The sequence below is a fragment of the Pyrus communis genome, chromosome 16, assembly GCF_041283825.1.
Source record: "Pyrus communis isolate YQ-2024b chromosome 16, ASM4128382v1, whole genome shotgun sequence".
In the NCBI taxonomy this organism is placed as follows: domain Eukaryota; kingdom Viridiplantae; phylum Streptophyta; class Magnoliopsida; order Rosales; family Rosaceae; genus Pyrus; species Pyrus communis.
This window is the reverse complement of record NC_142580.1, coordinates 11,354,599-11,369,790: the sequence shown is the minus strand read 5'-3', so window position 1 is coordinate 11,369,790 and position 15,192 is coordinate 11,354,599. Positions and strand designations below refer to the sequence as shown.

At 37.9% G+C, this 15,192-nt stretch overlaps 2 protein-coding genes across 4 annotated transcripts; both read left to right on the top strand.

The window, feature by feature from the left end:
- Positions 1 to 2: 2 nt before the first annotated feature.
- LOC137731914 (endo-1,3;1,4-beta-D-glucanase) lies at positions 3 to 3,487 on the top strand. Of its 2 annotated transcripts, XM_088687926.1 has the most exons (8): positions 12 to 267; positions 565 to 586; positions 1,149 to 1,275; positions 1,596 to 1,686; positions 1,967 to 2,056; positions 2,157 to 2,257; positions 2,648 to 2,840; positions 3,265 to 3,487. In XM_088687926.1, exons 1-7 carry the CDS (start codon positions 120 to 122, stop codon positions 2,804 to 2,806), a joined length of 738 nt encoding a protein of 245 aa, XP_088544052.1. In that variant the 5' UTR covers positions 12 to 119; the 3' UTR covers positions 2,807 to 2,840; positions 3,265 to 3,487. The 2 variants fall into 2 exon arrangements, with proteins under 2 accessions (XP_068327275.2, XP_088544052.1); XM_068471174.2 differs by lacking the exon at positions 3,265 to 3,487 and having other exon boundaries at positions 3 to 267; positions 2,648 to 3,049.
- A 1,456-nt stretch (positions 3,488 to 4,943) lies between these two features.
- Positions 4,944 to 7,672, top strand: LOC137731507 (endo-1,3;1,4-beta-D-glucanase). Of its 2 annotated transcripts, XM_068470627.2 has the most exons (7): positions 4,945 to 5,136; positions 5,436 to 5,457; positions 5,868 to 5,994; positions 6,320 to 6,410; positions 6,632 to 6,721; positions 6,824 to 6,924; positions 7,309 to 7,672. In XM_068470627.2, the coding sequence occupies exons 1-7, from the start codon at positions 4,989 to 4,991 to the stop codon at positions 7,447 to 7,449; spliced, it is 720 nt and encodes a 239-aa protein (XP_068326728.2). In that variant the 5' UTR covers positions 4,945 to 4,988; the 3' UTR covers positions 7,450 to 7,672. The 2 variants fall into 2 exon arrangements, with proteins under 2 accessions (XP_068326727.2, XP_068326728.2); XM_068470626.2 differs by having other exon boundaries at positions 4,944 to 5,136; positions 6,632 to 6,924.
- The last annotated feature ends 7,520 nt before the right edge of the window (positions 7,673 to 15,192 follow it).

Sequence of the window (15,192 nt, the reverse complement as noted above, 5' to 3'; positions counted from 1 at the left end):
TTTGCCTTGTGAGAACTGGGCTCTGTAAAAGAAAAAAAGAACCCAATTTTGGCGGGTTTGGAACTGCTTCTCTGGTTGCCCGGTTTTTTACGTTATTTTGCTACACAGGGGAAGAAAGAATGTCAAGCGCCGAGTGCTGCTCAAACCCTCCGACCCTGAACCCCTCCAGCGGCACCGGCCATGTCGAAAACCTCGGCGGTCTCGACTCCTATGTCACTGGCTCCCCTCACTCCAAACTTGCCCTTCTCCTCGTCTCTGACGTTTTTGGTAACTTTCCCACCACTTCAAAAACCTCTCCTTTTTTCGTTCAACGACATGGGTTTCTTTCCTTATTGTGTTATTTTTATGGGTTTTTGGTTTAATGGGTATTCATTTTTAGGTGTGTTTGTTGATGGGTTTCCTAAATTTATGATATTTTCCATTCCTATTTGAATTTTTGGATTTTCTTTCCTCCTTTTCTGATTGAGTCTTGATATTCTCGGTTATGTGATGTTCATTTCTGTGATGAAAGTTTGTGTTTTGTATAACTGCTTTGTAATGTTAAATGTTTGCTTTGTCATGCAGGATTTGAAGCTCCAAACTTGAGGTATGATGACTAGTTGACTACTCTCTTTATTTGTCTTTCGACTGCTAATTTTATATGCAGTGGATAATGTGCTAGATGAATTCTACGAATCGCTTTTACTTGAATCCGAACGTTTTATGCTGTCCCTTTTCGCTTTTGGATATTGACTCGGGGACATTAGTTACAGTTGCTGGTTAAATTTGATGAATAATTTACTTGAAATTTTACAATTATTAAGGAAGGAAAAATAAAAGTTACAGTAGGTCTATAATCTATGATTCTATATCTATATCTAACTTAATTTTGAAAGATAGTTACAACCAATAGTTTCGGATTGTATATCAGTATGAGATATTGTCCGATCCCCTGCCTATACAATGACGTTTTATGATAATTTGAAGATCTATAACTGTATTTTTAGGTTGTTCACTCTATAATCTATAGAACGATAAAATTTCACATGCTGGTTACCGACATCAGCTATTTTCATCGAAGAACAAAACTGTGGCATCACTTTGTAGTTTCTGTGTTTCCACAATATTGTATACCCTTTAACTAATGCCACCTGCCTTCCATTTTGAAGGAAGCTTGCTGATAAAGTAGCAGCTGCTGGGTTCTTCGTTGTGGTTCCCGACTTCTTTAACAAAGACCCTTATGCACCTGAAGATGCCAATAGACCTCTTCCTGTTTGGATAAAAGATCATAGACCGGTTGGTTCTTTTGTTCTTATGTCTACTTTTATGCATATCTGTTTTGTTTCTTTAATGATCGAAGTACTTTTACAAGCCTCCCTATGCAATTCTTGAGTTTACTAAAATATTTTAGATGCTTATCTGTGCGGGTTCAGCTTGGCAATCCCATGATTATTTATGTCAAAACTTTTTACGGTTGTTCACTACTAGGCTGATTCCACCTTTTGTGACAATGGTTAAGTTACGAGTCCCTAGCATTGGGGTGTTATAAAACTTTCTCTGCAATTTGGGTATGTTCAAGTATTGTCAGCTTCTGAATCTTGTTTTTGGATTGATAGGACAAGGGATTCGAGGATGCAAAGCTAGTTCTTGAAGCTTTAAAAAGAAAAGGCGTTTCTTCAATCGGTGCTGCAGGCTTCTGTTGGGGAGGTGAGTTCACTTTCCTTTCCTGTTAACATCTTGGTTGCTCTATTTTATTTTTCCCTATCTCCATAATCCATTTACTTTGTGGGTTATTTGTTGCTTTTTCAGTGTAACAAAAATGTTTCTCGTTTGGACTTTTGGCTAATGTTTAGGCAGTGTTTTACTTATCGCTTAGACATTTGGCTAATGTTTAGGCAGTGTTTTACTTATCACTCTTGTTTCAATAGCTCAACCAATATGGAAAATATTGTTTCGGTCGACATTGAACTATTTGCACTGTTTTCAGCCAAGGTTGTGGTTGAACTTGCAAAGCGCGCTTTAATTCAAGCTGCTGTTCTGTGTCATCCTACATTTGTCACTGTGGATGATATAAAGGGTAAGATATCTGTATTAATATTCAGGAAATATCTACTTAGACACCATTATTGGAACAAAAAGTTAGTCTCACACTCGACCATTCCTGGAACTACTTTCAGAGGTTAAGGTTCCTATTTCTATACTTGGAGCTGAGTTTGATCGGATATCTCCACCTGAAGTTGTGAAACAGTTTGAAGAGGTTTTAACTGCAAAATCTGAGGTAGGAATATATCTTTCATCCGAACAGTCTTCGGTACTTGTGCTTTTGTTAGTTTGTTTATTCTACTCACGGACATTCCTCAACTTGAGATGCCATAATGAAATATAATTGTGCATGGCTTGTAGTTATAGGTAACTTGCCCTTACAAAAATGACTTGTAACTTTGTAAGGGAAGGGTGCCAGAGAGCTTATATGTTATGAACTTCAATCACAGTCATACACCATTTTGTATGAACTTCAAAAACATTTTAATTTTGTTCTCTGTGAAGAAATGATAGGACAACACCAGGAGCACACACCCCCTTCACATTAGGGTTCACCACAGTGGTAGCTTGTAGTGGCAAACTTTTGAAATTTGTTGAAAAGATGGTTGGTTTTGTGGAATCACAGGTTAAGAGCCGTGTGAAGATATTCCCGAAAGTGCCACACGGGTGGACGGTGAGATACAATGTTGAAGACGAAGCAGCTTGTAAATCTGCCGAGGAGGCTCATCAAGACTTGTTGGAGTGGCTCATGAACCATGTCAAGGGAGTGACATCATCACTGTAGTGGATTTCCTTATCCTATCAGCTGCTTTCTATTGGTAGTGGTTAAATAATGCCTCTGGAGTTCTATGAACTAGTGTTTGATTGTAAAGTTGTGTAGTTTGAACTGACGGTCCTCGACCGGCCTCCTCCATGTAACCCGGAAGAACCTCCAACACCATTTTTGGTGTCATGTAAGTATAGTACTAGTTGGAGATGCCCCACCAAAAAAGAGAGCTTTATAAACTTCATGATTTTGTTTCCGGCACCTGATAACCAGTTTTCAAACTTTGGTTGGGAACATAGGGGAAGTACAAAGGAGAAAAAGAGAAACTAAATGATGTGTCGCTAATAAGAAATAAACACGTGAATCAATACTTAAATAATAATCCAATCATTAATATGTGCTTACATATTTTACCTTCTTTCTTCAATGTTTCGCGTTACATAATTGGAATGACCGTTCGTTTTATGAAATCGCAGATTGAAAGCCATGTGAAGAATTTTCCGAAAGTGGAACATGAAGTAAGATGTTGAAGACAAAGCAACTTGTAAGACTGCCGAAGAGGACCATCAAGACTTGTTGGAGTGGCTCTTGAACCATGTCGACTTACTGGTATTGTCATCATTGTGAAGCATTTTATTGTTTCTGAAAGACAAGAATTATTTAAACATTATCGTATCAACAACATTCTGTTACTATGAATCAGAATAATGCCAGCACTTTTTATAGTACCAATATTTGTATGTAAAATTCGTTGCTTGGAAGGGTAGAGGTTTGAGAATGTGCTTTTAGGCTGGACATTTGGCGAGTGGTATAATTTATGCTAATAAGTTTGATGAAGTTGATTAGTGCATTATAAAAAATAAATAAATAATTAAAGAAAATTAAAAAAAAAATTGTTTTCTAAATCGAATTAGGCTTACGTCATTCATCCCATCATTGAAAAGGTAAAAAATTCAATAAAAACAAAATATAAAAAAGTCATGTGCAGTGTTCTAAAAATCGGCCTAGGCGGCGCGTAGGCACTCGGCGGTGGAGTCCCGATCCGATTTGGGCTAAATCGTTTAGGTAAAGCGGGAATGATTTAGGTGGCCGCCTAGGTGTCTCTAGGCGCTCAAGGTGGCCTAGGCAATGCTAGGCGGCGGTCGATGCTCTGCAAATCTTCTCTCGCATCCGCACGATTCACCACCCATAACCCAAATCTTCAAACCTGCGCTCTTGCACCCAACATCAATCGATGAATCCAAGTAGATTGAGAATGTATAGGGATGAACAATACACATAAACCGTCCGTTGGGTTTTACTACAGAGAGAGAAGGGGATCTGTTTGAAGAGATCCGTCCTTTGGGTTTTACTACAGAGAGAGAAGGGGATCTGTTGAAGAGATCCATCTGTTCTATAGAAGAGAAGAGAAGAGAGAGAGAGAGTCGAAAGAAAAATTGAAAATGGGAGGAAAAGAAAGGCATAACTAAAGAGAGAGAGAAGGGGATCTCTCTGCACTCTGCAGAGAGAGAAAGAAGAGGAGATCTGTTGATAATAAATGCAAGCCTAGAGCCGCTAAACAAGTGATGGTTGATTGGGACTAACATTGGAGAAACAGAGAATGGCTGTAGAAAAGCTGTCAGTTTAATTGAAAAAAAGGGCTATTCTTTCAAGTTGGGTCCATTTTGTGGCCCACTATTTTGTTCAAAGAAAAAACAAACTAGGCCCAATATTCTTTGTATAAAATTAGAAAAAAAAGTTCTAAAATTATACACATATACTCATATTTTATAATATATAGTGTAAATTTATGTAAATCCGTCTAGGCGCTAAGCGCTAGTCCATTGCTCAATTAGCGCCTAGCGTTTTGTAAGACCTTGCACACATGTACTTGAAATTCAATGAGAATCAATCAAAACAAAAAAGAATTGATATTTTTTTTGCAGAAATATTCACGAAATTTAATTGTTTGGAATGGAAATGGGAGACGGGGATGGACGGGTGATATTTTCTTTTTATTTAATTTGTAATTTTTTTAAACAAGTTGTAAGTTCAACAAAAAAAAAAAAAAAAAAAAACAGTTCACCTTATCAAATTATAAATGAAAGCGTCATTGATGACGTGATAGTACTGTACTATTTAATAATTTTTTATATTTAAATATAGTCTCCGCTGTCCTAGCTCAGGCAAACACGGACAAAGAGTGATAAGGAAAGAAATCATGGCAAGCTCTGAGTGCTGCTCAAACCCTCCGACCCTCAACCCCTCCAGCGGCACCGGCCATGTCGAAAGCCTCGGCGGTCTCGACTCCTATGTCACTGGCTCCCCTGATTCCAACTTTGCTGTTCTTCTCATCTCGGACGTTTATGGTAACTTTCCCACCACTTATAAAACCTCTCTTTTCTTCGTTCTACGACATGGGTTTATTCCGTTGTTGTCTATTTTTATATGGGTTTTTGGTTTAATGGGTATTGATTTTTAGGCTATATTTGTTGATTGGTGTCCAAATTTATGACATTTTCCTTTCCCCTTTGAATTTTTGGATTTTTTCCCCCTCCAATTCTGACAAATTCTTGATAATCTAGCTTATGTGATGTTCATTTCTGTGATGAAAGTGTGTGTTTTGTATAACTGCTTTGTAATGTTGAATGTTGGCTTTGTCATTCAGGATTTGAAGCTCCAAACTTGAGGTATGATGACTTTTCGCTTGGATATTTACACTTGCTGCTTAAATTTGATGACCAGTTTACTGGAAATAGTACAATCGTTAAGGAAGAAAAAAAAAAGTTACAGTAGGTCTGTAATCTATGATTCTATATCTATATCTGACTTATTTTTGAAAGATAGTCACAACCAATAGTTTCGGATTGTCTATCAGTATCAGATATCGTATAACAATTGTCGGATCCCCTGACTTTTACAATAACCTTTCATGATGGTTTGAAGATCTATACCTGTATTTTTAGATTATTCACTCTATAATTTATAGAAGGATAAAATTTCACGTGCCAGTTACCGACTTCAGATATTTTCATGTTGTTCGGTGTTTCCAATATATCCTGTACCCTTTAACTAATGCCACCTGCCTTCCATTGTGAAGGAAGCTTGCTGACAAAGTTGCAGCTGCTGGGTTCTTCGTTGTGGTTCCCGACTTCCTTAACAAAGACCCTTATGCACCTGAAGATGCCAACAGACCTATTTCTGTTTGGATAAAGGATCATGGACCGGTTGGTTCTTTTGTTATTGTGTCTACTTTTATGCATATCTGTTTTGTTTCTTTAACGATCAAAGTACTTTTACAAGTCTCCTTATGCAATTCTTGAGTTTTTTAAAATATTTTATATGCTTATGTGTGTGGGTTCAGCTTGAGAGTCGCTTGAAGACTGTTGTTATGTTAAAACTTTTTATGGTTGTTCACTACTAGGCTGATTCCACCTTTTGTGACAATGGTTAAATTACGAGTCCCTGGCATTGGGGTGTTATAAAAGTTTTTCTGCAATTTGGATATGTTCAAGTATTGTTAGCTTCTGAAGCTTGTTTTGGGATTGATAGGACAAGGGATTTGAGGATGCAAAGCTAGTTCTTGAAGCTTTAAAAAGTAAAGGTGTTTCTGCAATCGGTGCTGCGGGCTTCTGTTGGGGAGGTGAGTTCACCTTCATTTCTCTTTAACATCTTAGTTGCTCTATTTCATTTTTCCTTATATATATTTAATTTGTTGCTTTTTGAGTGTAACAAAAATGCTTCTCGTTTAGACATTTGGATAATGTTTAGGCAATGTTTTTACATATCACTCTTGTTTCAGTAGTTCAACCAATATGGAAAATATTGTTTCGGTTGACATTGAACTATTTGCGCTGTTTTCAGCCAAGGTTGTGGTTGAACTTTCAAAGCACACTTTAATTCAAGCTGCTGTTCTGTGTCATCCGTCATTAGTCACTGTGGATGATATCAAGGGTAAGATACCTGTACTAATATTCAGGAAATATCTACACCATTATTGGAACAAAAAATTAGTCTCACACTCACTTTATGATCTATTCCTGGACTTACTTTCAGAGGTTAAGGTTCCTATTTCTATACTTGGAGCTGAGATTGATCGGATGTCTCCGCCTGAGGTCGTGAGACAGTTTGAAGAGGTTTTGACTGCAAAACCTGAGGTAGGAATCTCCTTCATCCGAACAGTCTTCAATACTTTTGTGGCTTTGTTAGTTTGTTTATTCTAATCGTGGACATTCCTCAACTTGGGATGCATGGCGAACTTTTTCTATCATATTATGAAATATAATTGTGCATGGCTTATAGTTATAGGTAACTTGCCCTTACAAAAACGACTTGTAGGGGAAGGGGGCCAGAGAGCTTATATGCTAAGATATTCTGTTTTAATTTCCAATCAGGGTCATATACCGTTTTGTACGAACTTTGAAATGATAGGACAACACCAAAAACACCCCCCCTTCACATTAGGATTCACCACTGTGGTAGCTTGTAGTGGTAAACTTTTGAAATTTGTTGAAACGATTGTTGGTTTTGTGGAATCATAGGTTAAGAGCCATGTGAAAATATTCCCGAAAGTGTCGCATGGGTGGACGGTGAGGTACAGTGTTGAAGACGAAGCAGCTTGTAAATCTGCCGAGGAGGCTCATCAAGATTTGTTGAAGTGGTTCTTGAACCATGTCAAGTGAGTGGCCTCATCAAGATTTGTTGAAGTGGTTTTCCTTATCAGCTGCTGTCTATTAGTAATGGATAAATAATGCCTCTGGAGTTTTATGTTCGTATTTGTTTTTAAAGTTTTGTAATAGAATTTTACGGCTTAATTTTCATGTATTCCATAATTCTGAATATAAGTACGTACAATTCTTATTACATAAGGAAACAATAAGGGACACTAATATTACCTTCCTAAAACATGACTAATATTTACACAATATTTACATTCCCTTTTCCTATACATTGACTAACGCAATACTCCCTTCTCAAATTGGTGCATAGATATCACACATGCTCAACTTGATAGGTGAGTCATCAAAAGCTCTACTACACATAGCATGAGTAAGAACATATTCAAGTTGTTCTTCTGAGTTCACAAACGGTATTGAAACAATCTTCTCAAGCTTTTCTTTAATGAAATGTCGATCAACCTCAACATACTTAGTCCTATCATGTTGTACTAGATTCTCTACTCTCTCTCTTGTCGACTTGTCACAATACAATTTCATTGCCTCTTCTTGTTTAAATCCGAGACTCCAAAGCAACTTCCGTAGCCAAAGAATCTCACACACACCATGCACCATGCCCCTGTATTTGGCCTTGGCAAAAGATCGAGACACCACCTTCTATTTCTTGTTCCGCCAAGTAACCAAATTACCTCCAACGAATGTAAAATATCCAGATGTAGAACGCCTATCAGTCACATCACCTGCCCAATCAGCATCAGTAAATCCCTCAATCCTCATGTGTCCATGAGGCTTATACAGAATTCCTTTTCCAGGAGTAGACTTTAAATACGCTAGAATCCTCATAACTGCCGCCATATGCTCCACACTCGGCGAGTGCATAAACTGACTCACCATACTTACTGCATAGGCAATATCCGGACGAGTGCAAGACAAATAAATTAGTCTCCCTACCAGTCTCTAATATCTACCATTGTCAACCGGTTCTTGATCTGGATCAATCCCTAAATAATGCTTCTCTACAATAGGAGTGTCCACTGGTTTGCATCCCAGCATGCCTGTCTTTTTTAATAAATCCATAACATATATTACGTTGAGACAAGAAAATACCTCAAGATGAACTAGCCACTTCTACTCCAAGAAAATATTTTGTCTCCCAAATTCTTCATCTTGAACTTGGCGGCAAGACTTGCTTCCAGCTTCATCATCTCTTCCGAATCATCACCTGTTATTATCATGTCATCCACATAAATAATTAAGGCTGTCACTTTACTGCTTCTCTGTTTTACAAACAACATATGGTCGGAGTGACTTTGATAATATCCATTCCTTCTCATAACTTGAGGTGATTGCTTAAGTCCATAAAGCGACTTTTGCAACCTACATACTCAGGTTTTCCCTTCGGCATTATACCTGGAGGAAAATCCATATACACTTCTTCTTCCAAATGCCCATGAAGAAAAATATTTTTAACATCAAATTGTTTCAGTGGCCAATTCAAATTTGCAGCTATTGAAATAAGAACCCATATTGTATTCATCTTTGCTACTGAAGAAAATGTTTCCTGGTAATCAATACCATACGTTTGAGTATAACCTTTTGCCACTAACCTTGCTTTATACCTGTCTATTGATCTGTCGGCCTTGTATTTAATTGTAAAGACCCATCTACATCTGACCGGCCTTTTCCCCTTCGATAGTTCCATTACTTCCCATGTATCATTCTTATGTAGTGCCATCATTTCTTCATCCATTGCATCAACCCATTTTGGATCCTTCAATGCCTCTTCAACTCGGGTTGGTACTTGAATTGCTTCCACATTATTCACCCATGCTTGACGTTTCGGTGCAAGGTTCTTGCATGACACATAATTTGCTATTGGATACTTCATTTTTCCTTTAGAAAAAATCTGTCATGCGGAACACCACGATTTTACCTTAGCGGCAACTTATATGTACTTACAACATTATTTGGATTAGTTACATGATCATCCGTTGTACTTACCTCAGGGACATTCAGAGAAGACACATTGGGTAGCGAGCTAGAGAGAGAGAGGGTAATGTAGGTTCGACGAATAACACTTTTTCCCTTACTGCACTTGGTTCGGCAACAACTAGTTGTTGGGCGGTTGAACTTGGATCGGCAGGACTTTACCGATTTGTTATACCTGTCTCGGCAGACTTTCGCTGATCTTCTCTACTTGTCTCAGCAAAGTCTTATCGAACTGCTGCACCTATCTTAACAGACAACAGCTAAGGTGGTTGGTTCATTATCTCAGCAGCTTCTTGCCAATTCCCTTGATTTTCATTATCGTCAACACATGCTCCCCCTGAACTACATATCACACTTTCTGGTATCTCTAACCATCCAAGATCATTCTGATCACCACTAGTGTTCTCCCCCTGGTGATCTGAATATGACGGGGTAGAAGAATAAAAATACTCGGATTCAGAAAAAGTAACATCCATGGTCACTTACATATGGCGAGTTTCAGGATGATAACACTTGTACCTTTTTTGTTGAGAGGTAAGCTGAAAAAAACCACATCGAATGGCACACGAATCCAATTTGCTACAATGAATCTTGTGGATATGAACAGATGCGACACATCCAAACACACGAGGAGTTAAAGTATTGGTAGATACTATAGGAACATGTTCGGTTAAGACTTGGAGAGTTGTACGGAAGTCCACAACCTAAGATGGCATACAGTTAATCACATACACGGCATAGGTAACAACTTCAGGCCAAAAACGTTTAGGGATGGACATACCAATAAGCAAGGCACGAGCAATTTCCAAAATATGACGATTCTTTCTCCCAACAACTATATAGAGACAATGACGACCACTTGCTCCATTAGCAGCACGCTCTTTGGCACGTAACTTTTTCTTTAATTCCAGAAACCACTCAGGGACTCCATGTTTTTTAATACAGTTATCCTCAGTATGATGGGTTTGATTGCAGAAAGTACACTTTAAATCATCTTTATTTTCTCGAGTAAAAGGAAGAGAAGTTGTTGATGAAAATAATGCATATGGGCGGCCAGCAGGGAATGGCCGAGGCACCATGGCTACCGTCGATGTCAAGGCTCCTCCTTGGCTACTGACACCACTTCCTCCCATCATGGTAGCATGATGTTAGGCTTCACGCCTAATCACAAAAAACACCTCCTCGACAGATGGTAGGGGTTGAGTTCTCAAAATATCACTACGTACCTTATCAAATACATCATCAAGTCCCACCAAGAAGGCATACACTCGGTCCAATTGGATCTTTTCTCGACGTGTCTTCAAATCAAGAGCAAACTCCATCTTAATCGGTCTTCTTTGATCCAGTTCTTGCCATACTGCCTTGAGATCGGCATAGTACACAGCAATAAGATGCCTTTCCTGATGGAGTTGAAACGATTTTACCTTCAACTCATAAATCTAAGAGATATCAGAACCATCATAATATGTCCTAGCAACTTCTTCCCACACTTCTTTAGCAATACGAAGATGGATGAAAAAACCCATGTTGGTAGGATCCATGGAATTAATCAACCACCATTTCACAATTGCATTCCCAATTTCCCAAGCTTCATACTTGGCATTTTCTCACTTGGGCTCCTTAATATTCCCTATCACGAACCCTTTCTTACCACGCCCAGCAATATGCATCTCCAATATTTTGGAACAAATAGGGTAATTTGATCCATTGAGCTTTACGGTATTCGGTACGTTTGAAGCATCAATATGTATCACAACAGGGCTCACAACTGAATTGTCGATGGTTGTACGTAGATCCCCTCCAACTTCAGCGGTGAGTTTTCTTCGACATTGACCATCTTGATTCACGACACACACATCAGCGTGACAATTTCCTACGAATAGCAAAAAAAAGAAACACGGCAGGGACACAAGACCCACGACAGGGCAGCAATCATAGCCTTTGCAGTAGTGGCACAATACATAAATTGTTTTCCAGTTAAGGTTACATCAACAAGGTTTCGATGCCAAATAGAATTTTACTGCTTAAATTCCATGTATGCCATAATTCTGAATATAAGTACATACAATCCTTATTACATAAGGAAACAATAAAGGACACTAATATTACCTTCCTAAAAAATGACTGTAATATTTACATTCCCTTTTCCTGTACATTGACTCATGCAATAGTTTGAACTGAAGGTTCTGGACCGGTCTCCTCCATGTAACCCCTAGGGACCCCCATCACCATTTTGGTGTCATGTAAGTATAGTACTAGTTGGAGATGCCCTATGGGTTGTTGCCACCCACTCCCTCCCCCTCCCCCTCCCCCCCCCCCCCCCCCAAAAACCAAAAAAGAGAGTTTTATAAACTTGATAATTTTGTTTCCGATACATGATAACAGTTTTCACATTTTGGTTTGGAACAGAAGGGAAATACAAAAGAGAAAAGAAGGATGAACAAATGTAAACGAATGTTGGTGGAACCACAAGAAATGTGTGCGGTAGAGAGTGCAGTTTGAAAATTAAAAACTTGAAAACATATTTATTTATATACACAAATTACTAATCACTATTATCGATAATTACCTAACTAATCATTTTTACACTAATTAACTTGTTGAGCTGTCACTTGATTTTCAATAAAAGATGCATGCTAACAAATATGTCCCCACCTGAAGTCGTGCAACAATTGGAGGAGGCTTAACTGCAAAATATAAGGTAGGAAATGAGTCTAGATCATTGCCGTATCCTCTTTGTAAGGATCCCGAGAATCCGTAAATCGTGTCCGTTCATCGTATATCATGCGGTCAAAAATCATTTTAAATATTTTTAATTTAAAAATAACATAAACAATTTTGACAAAAACTGACCGCACGATGTACAATAAATAGACACGATTCACAAATCCTCAGGATCCTCACCAAAATGATCTGGAGAGGACCGTCCGTGTTGGATAGGAAATATCCTTCATGGAAACACTCTTGTTAGGGTGCAAGATCCCCACACAACTCTTCCCACGGGTTGCAAACACTAAGTTAATTGAAGGTGTCTTGACAAAACCTTGAATAGGCTCTTAGGCTTTCTTGCAAAGTTAGTTATTGTCAAGCATGCCATTACTGGTCAAGTCCAATAGGTTGTTTAATTAGTTTAGATGTTTATAGGTCATTTGTTGATCTACAAGTAAAATGTGTCTCTTAGAAAAGATTGTTTAATGGAGGGGTTAAATCCATATTAGGTTCTTTTCCATGCCTTGAAGACAAGGACTTTATATTTTTTGTTTGTTGAATGCCAAAACAATGACCGCAAACTGATCAGAAATGGTCCAAGCCAGTTTGCAATCTTTGTGAAAGATTAAAGAGATAAAGCAAAGTGAAACAAAGAATAAGTAAAAAGTTGAAAGTAAAGAGCTTGTAAATTCTCGTAAAGTGTCAGCCAAAATGACAATAAATTGCATGAAAAGTAATAACTTGAAAGTAAATGATAAATACAAGCGATTAGGCAAAGTTTCAACCTATTCGGATAAGTTATGCCAAGTACATGGAGTGTTTTGAGAAGTAAAATTTAATACAGGAAATTAATACTACAAAGGAAGTAGCGAAGTTGTAAATACAAGGGAATGTTTGAACCACAAAAGGAATATGTGAAAAGTACGTTGCAGAGCTTTTAGAAGTCGTTTTGTATGTTGGGTTGAGTGTCCTTTCTTCAATCTCTTCATTGTGCCTCTTTCTTCTAAAGTATGTTCTTAGTTCTGGCCCAAGTTGTTGATGTGATTTTGTTAGATGTGAGTTTTCCACTTGGATACTTGAGCTTTGATCATCTTGTATCTACAATTTTGCATTGAAAAGTGATTTTTCTGTTAAAGAAAAAAAAGGGACTGCAAATCCCTCTTTTAGTGTGAACAAGGATGATCTTGCTGCCCAAACATGGCACGTCAAAAATACTTTTAACTTTGGCTACTTACTGTTCATCTATGTTAAAATTAAGTACTCAATAAGAAAACCAAATTAATTTTAAAGAAAGGCCTTAGCAAGGCCCAACGCCTAAATTCAATTCAAAAACTCTCAAATGATTTTCATGTATTTGTTGAAATGAATCATGGATATCCTTACAGGTTTGGTCCTTATTTAACATAATTTTTCAAGGAATGATTAAAATGATTGATGGTGGACAAAAACAGGAACCACTTCTATGAATTTCAAATCTCAGAGACGAAAATAAGGAGTTATGTAAATCTTAGGGACTATTTTGGCTAAAAAGTCATTAGAATATGACTATTGGTTATAAGGAATTCCAGATTAAATGACATGTGTGTTGAAAAGTCTCATGGGCAATGAATGCCCACAGTTCCATTTGTAGAAAATGAAAGTGGAAAATGAATTGTGCTGTCAGAAGACGCGTTACAAATTTCAACATGCAGTTAATGCATCAATATGGAGTTGCTCTATAAATAGAGCACTCCATATGTTTTCATGTAACAGAAAAGATAAAAGAGAAAAAAGAAAAAGAGCAGAGAAAGAAAGAGAGGAAGAGGAGAGGAGAGAATAAATAGAGTTATCTTTGTACTCTTATTATTCCAAATTATAATGAAAGCACTACTGCTGCCCGAAGACGTACTCCAGTCACACTGACTGTAGAGGAACCTCGTAAATTTTGTGTCTTATTCCACTGCACACACACTGTCGATTTTACAACACGTTATCAGCATGAAAAGCTCTCATGTCAGTGGAAAGCATAACGCCATAAATCCGGTAAAGCACTATCCACCTCTCACCTCAGTCATCTAAAATCTCACAGAATAAAAGGTATGTCCATTTTTCGTCTCTCCCACTGCGCCAGAAGCGCCCCACCGAATTCCGGTGAAAAATTGAAATTTACGACCTGAAGTCGTCACGAGATGAGAAAACTCGTACTTGACAACTGGTTTCCAGAGATCCAGAAGAATCTCATCAGACTTGGAAACCCAGATCACGTTGTTTTCGACGGATCTTGAGAACTCCCATGAATACTTGGTTGTTTGAGATGGTGATGGCAAGAATGAATCCACACAGACCTCCCTCTCTTGTGCCTTCGTCAACCCCACTGTCATATATGTCTCTGTAAGGAGGTTCTTGCTTAACGATGACATGTTCCCTGGGTCATGCAAGAACCACGCCAGCCTCTGGTAGCGTTTTTTGGATTGAATTGAATTTTGAGCAACCTCCATAACTACCCAGCAGGTCCTGCGTTTCGAGATTGGCAGAGACAAAGAAGAAAAAAAAGGGAGATGTTGACTGCAACCTAACAAAAAAAAATATATATATATATATATATATTTTGGATTTGAATGGTGCAGAATGGTGCATGACACCATTTAGTCAAAATGACATAAATGGTTTCTGTTGGTGCATGGCACCATGCTACAGAAATAAGAAAAGTAAGGTTTGAATAAGTGCTGACAAAAAGAAAGAAAAATAATAAATAAAAGGAGGTATGATACTTCTTGTTATTTATGTGAATTGGTGTTGGTTTAAAACCCTTTCACAAGTTCTATTTCCTTTAAAGCAATTTATTTATCATGGACGGTTTTACCGCCTACTGCTTTAAGTTTTGATTTATGTGAATGGTGTTAAATTAAAGCCATTGTCACAAGCTTTATTTACTTAAATGCAATTTATTCATTATGGCTGGAATTACCGCCTATTGCTTTAATTTATTTATTGTACTTCTTTTTGTTACGATGAGTACATACTGGACCCGAAGTTCCTTGATCAGATCAGAACCTGCAGTTTCTTGATCCT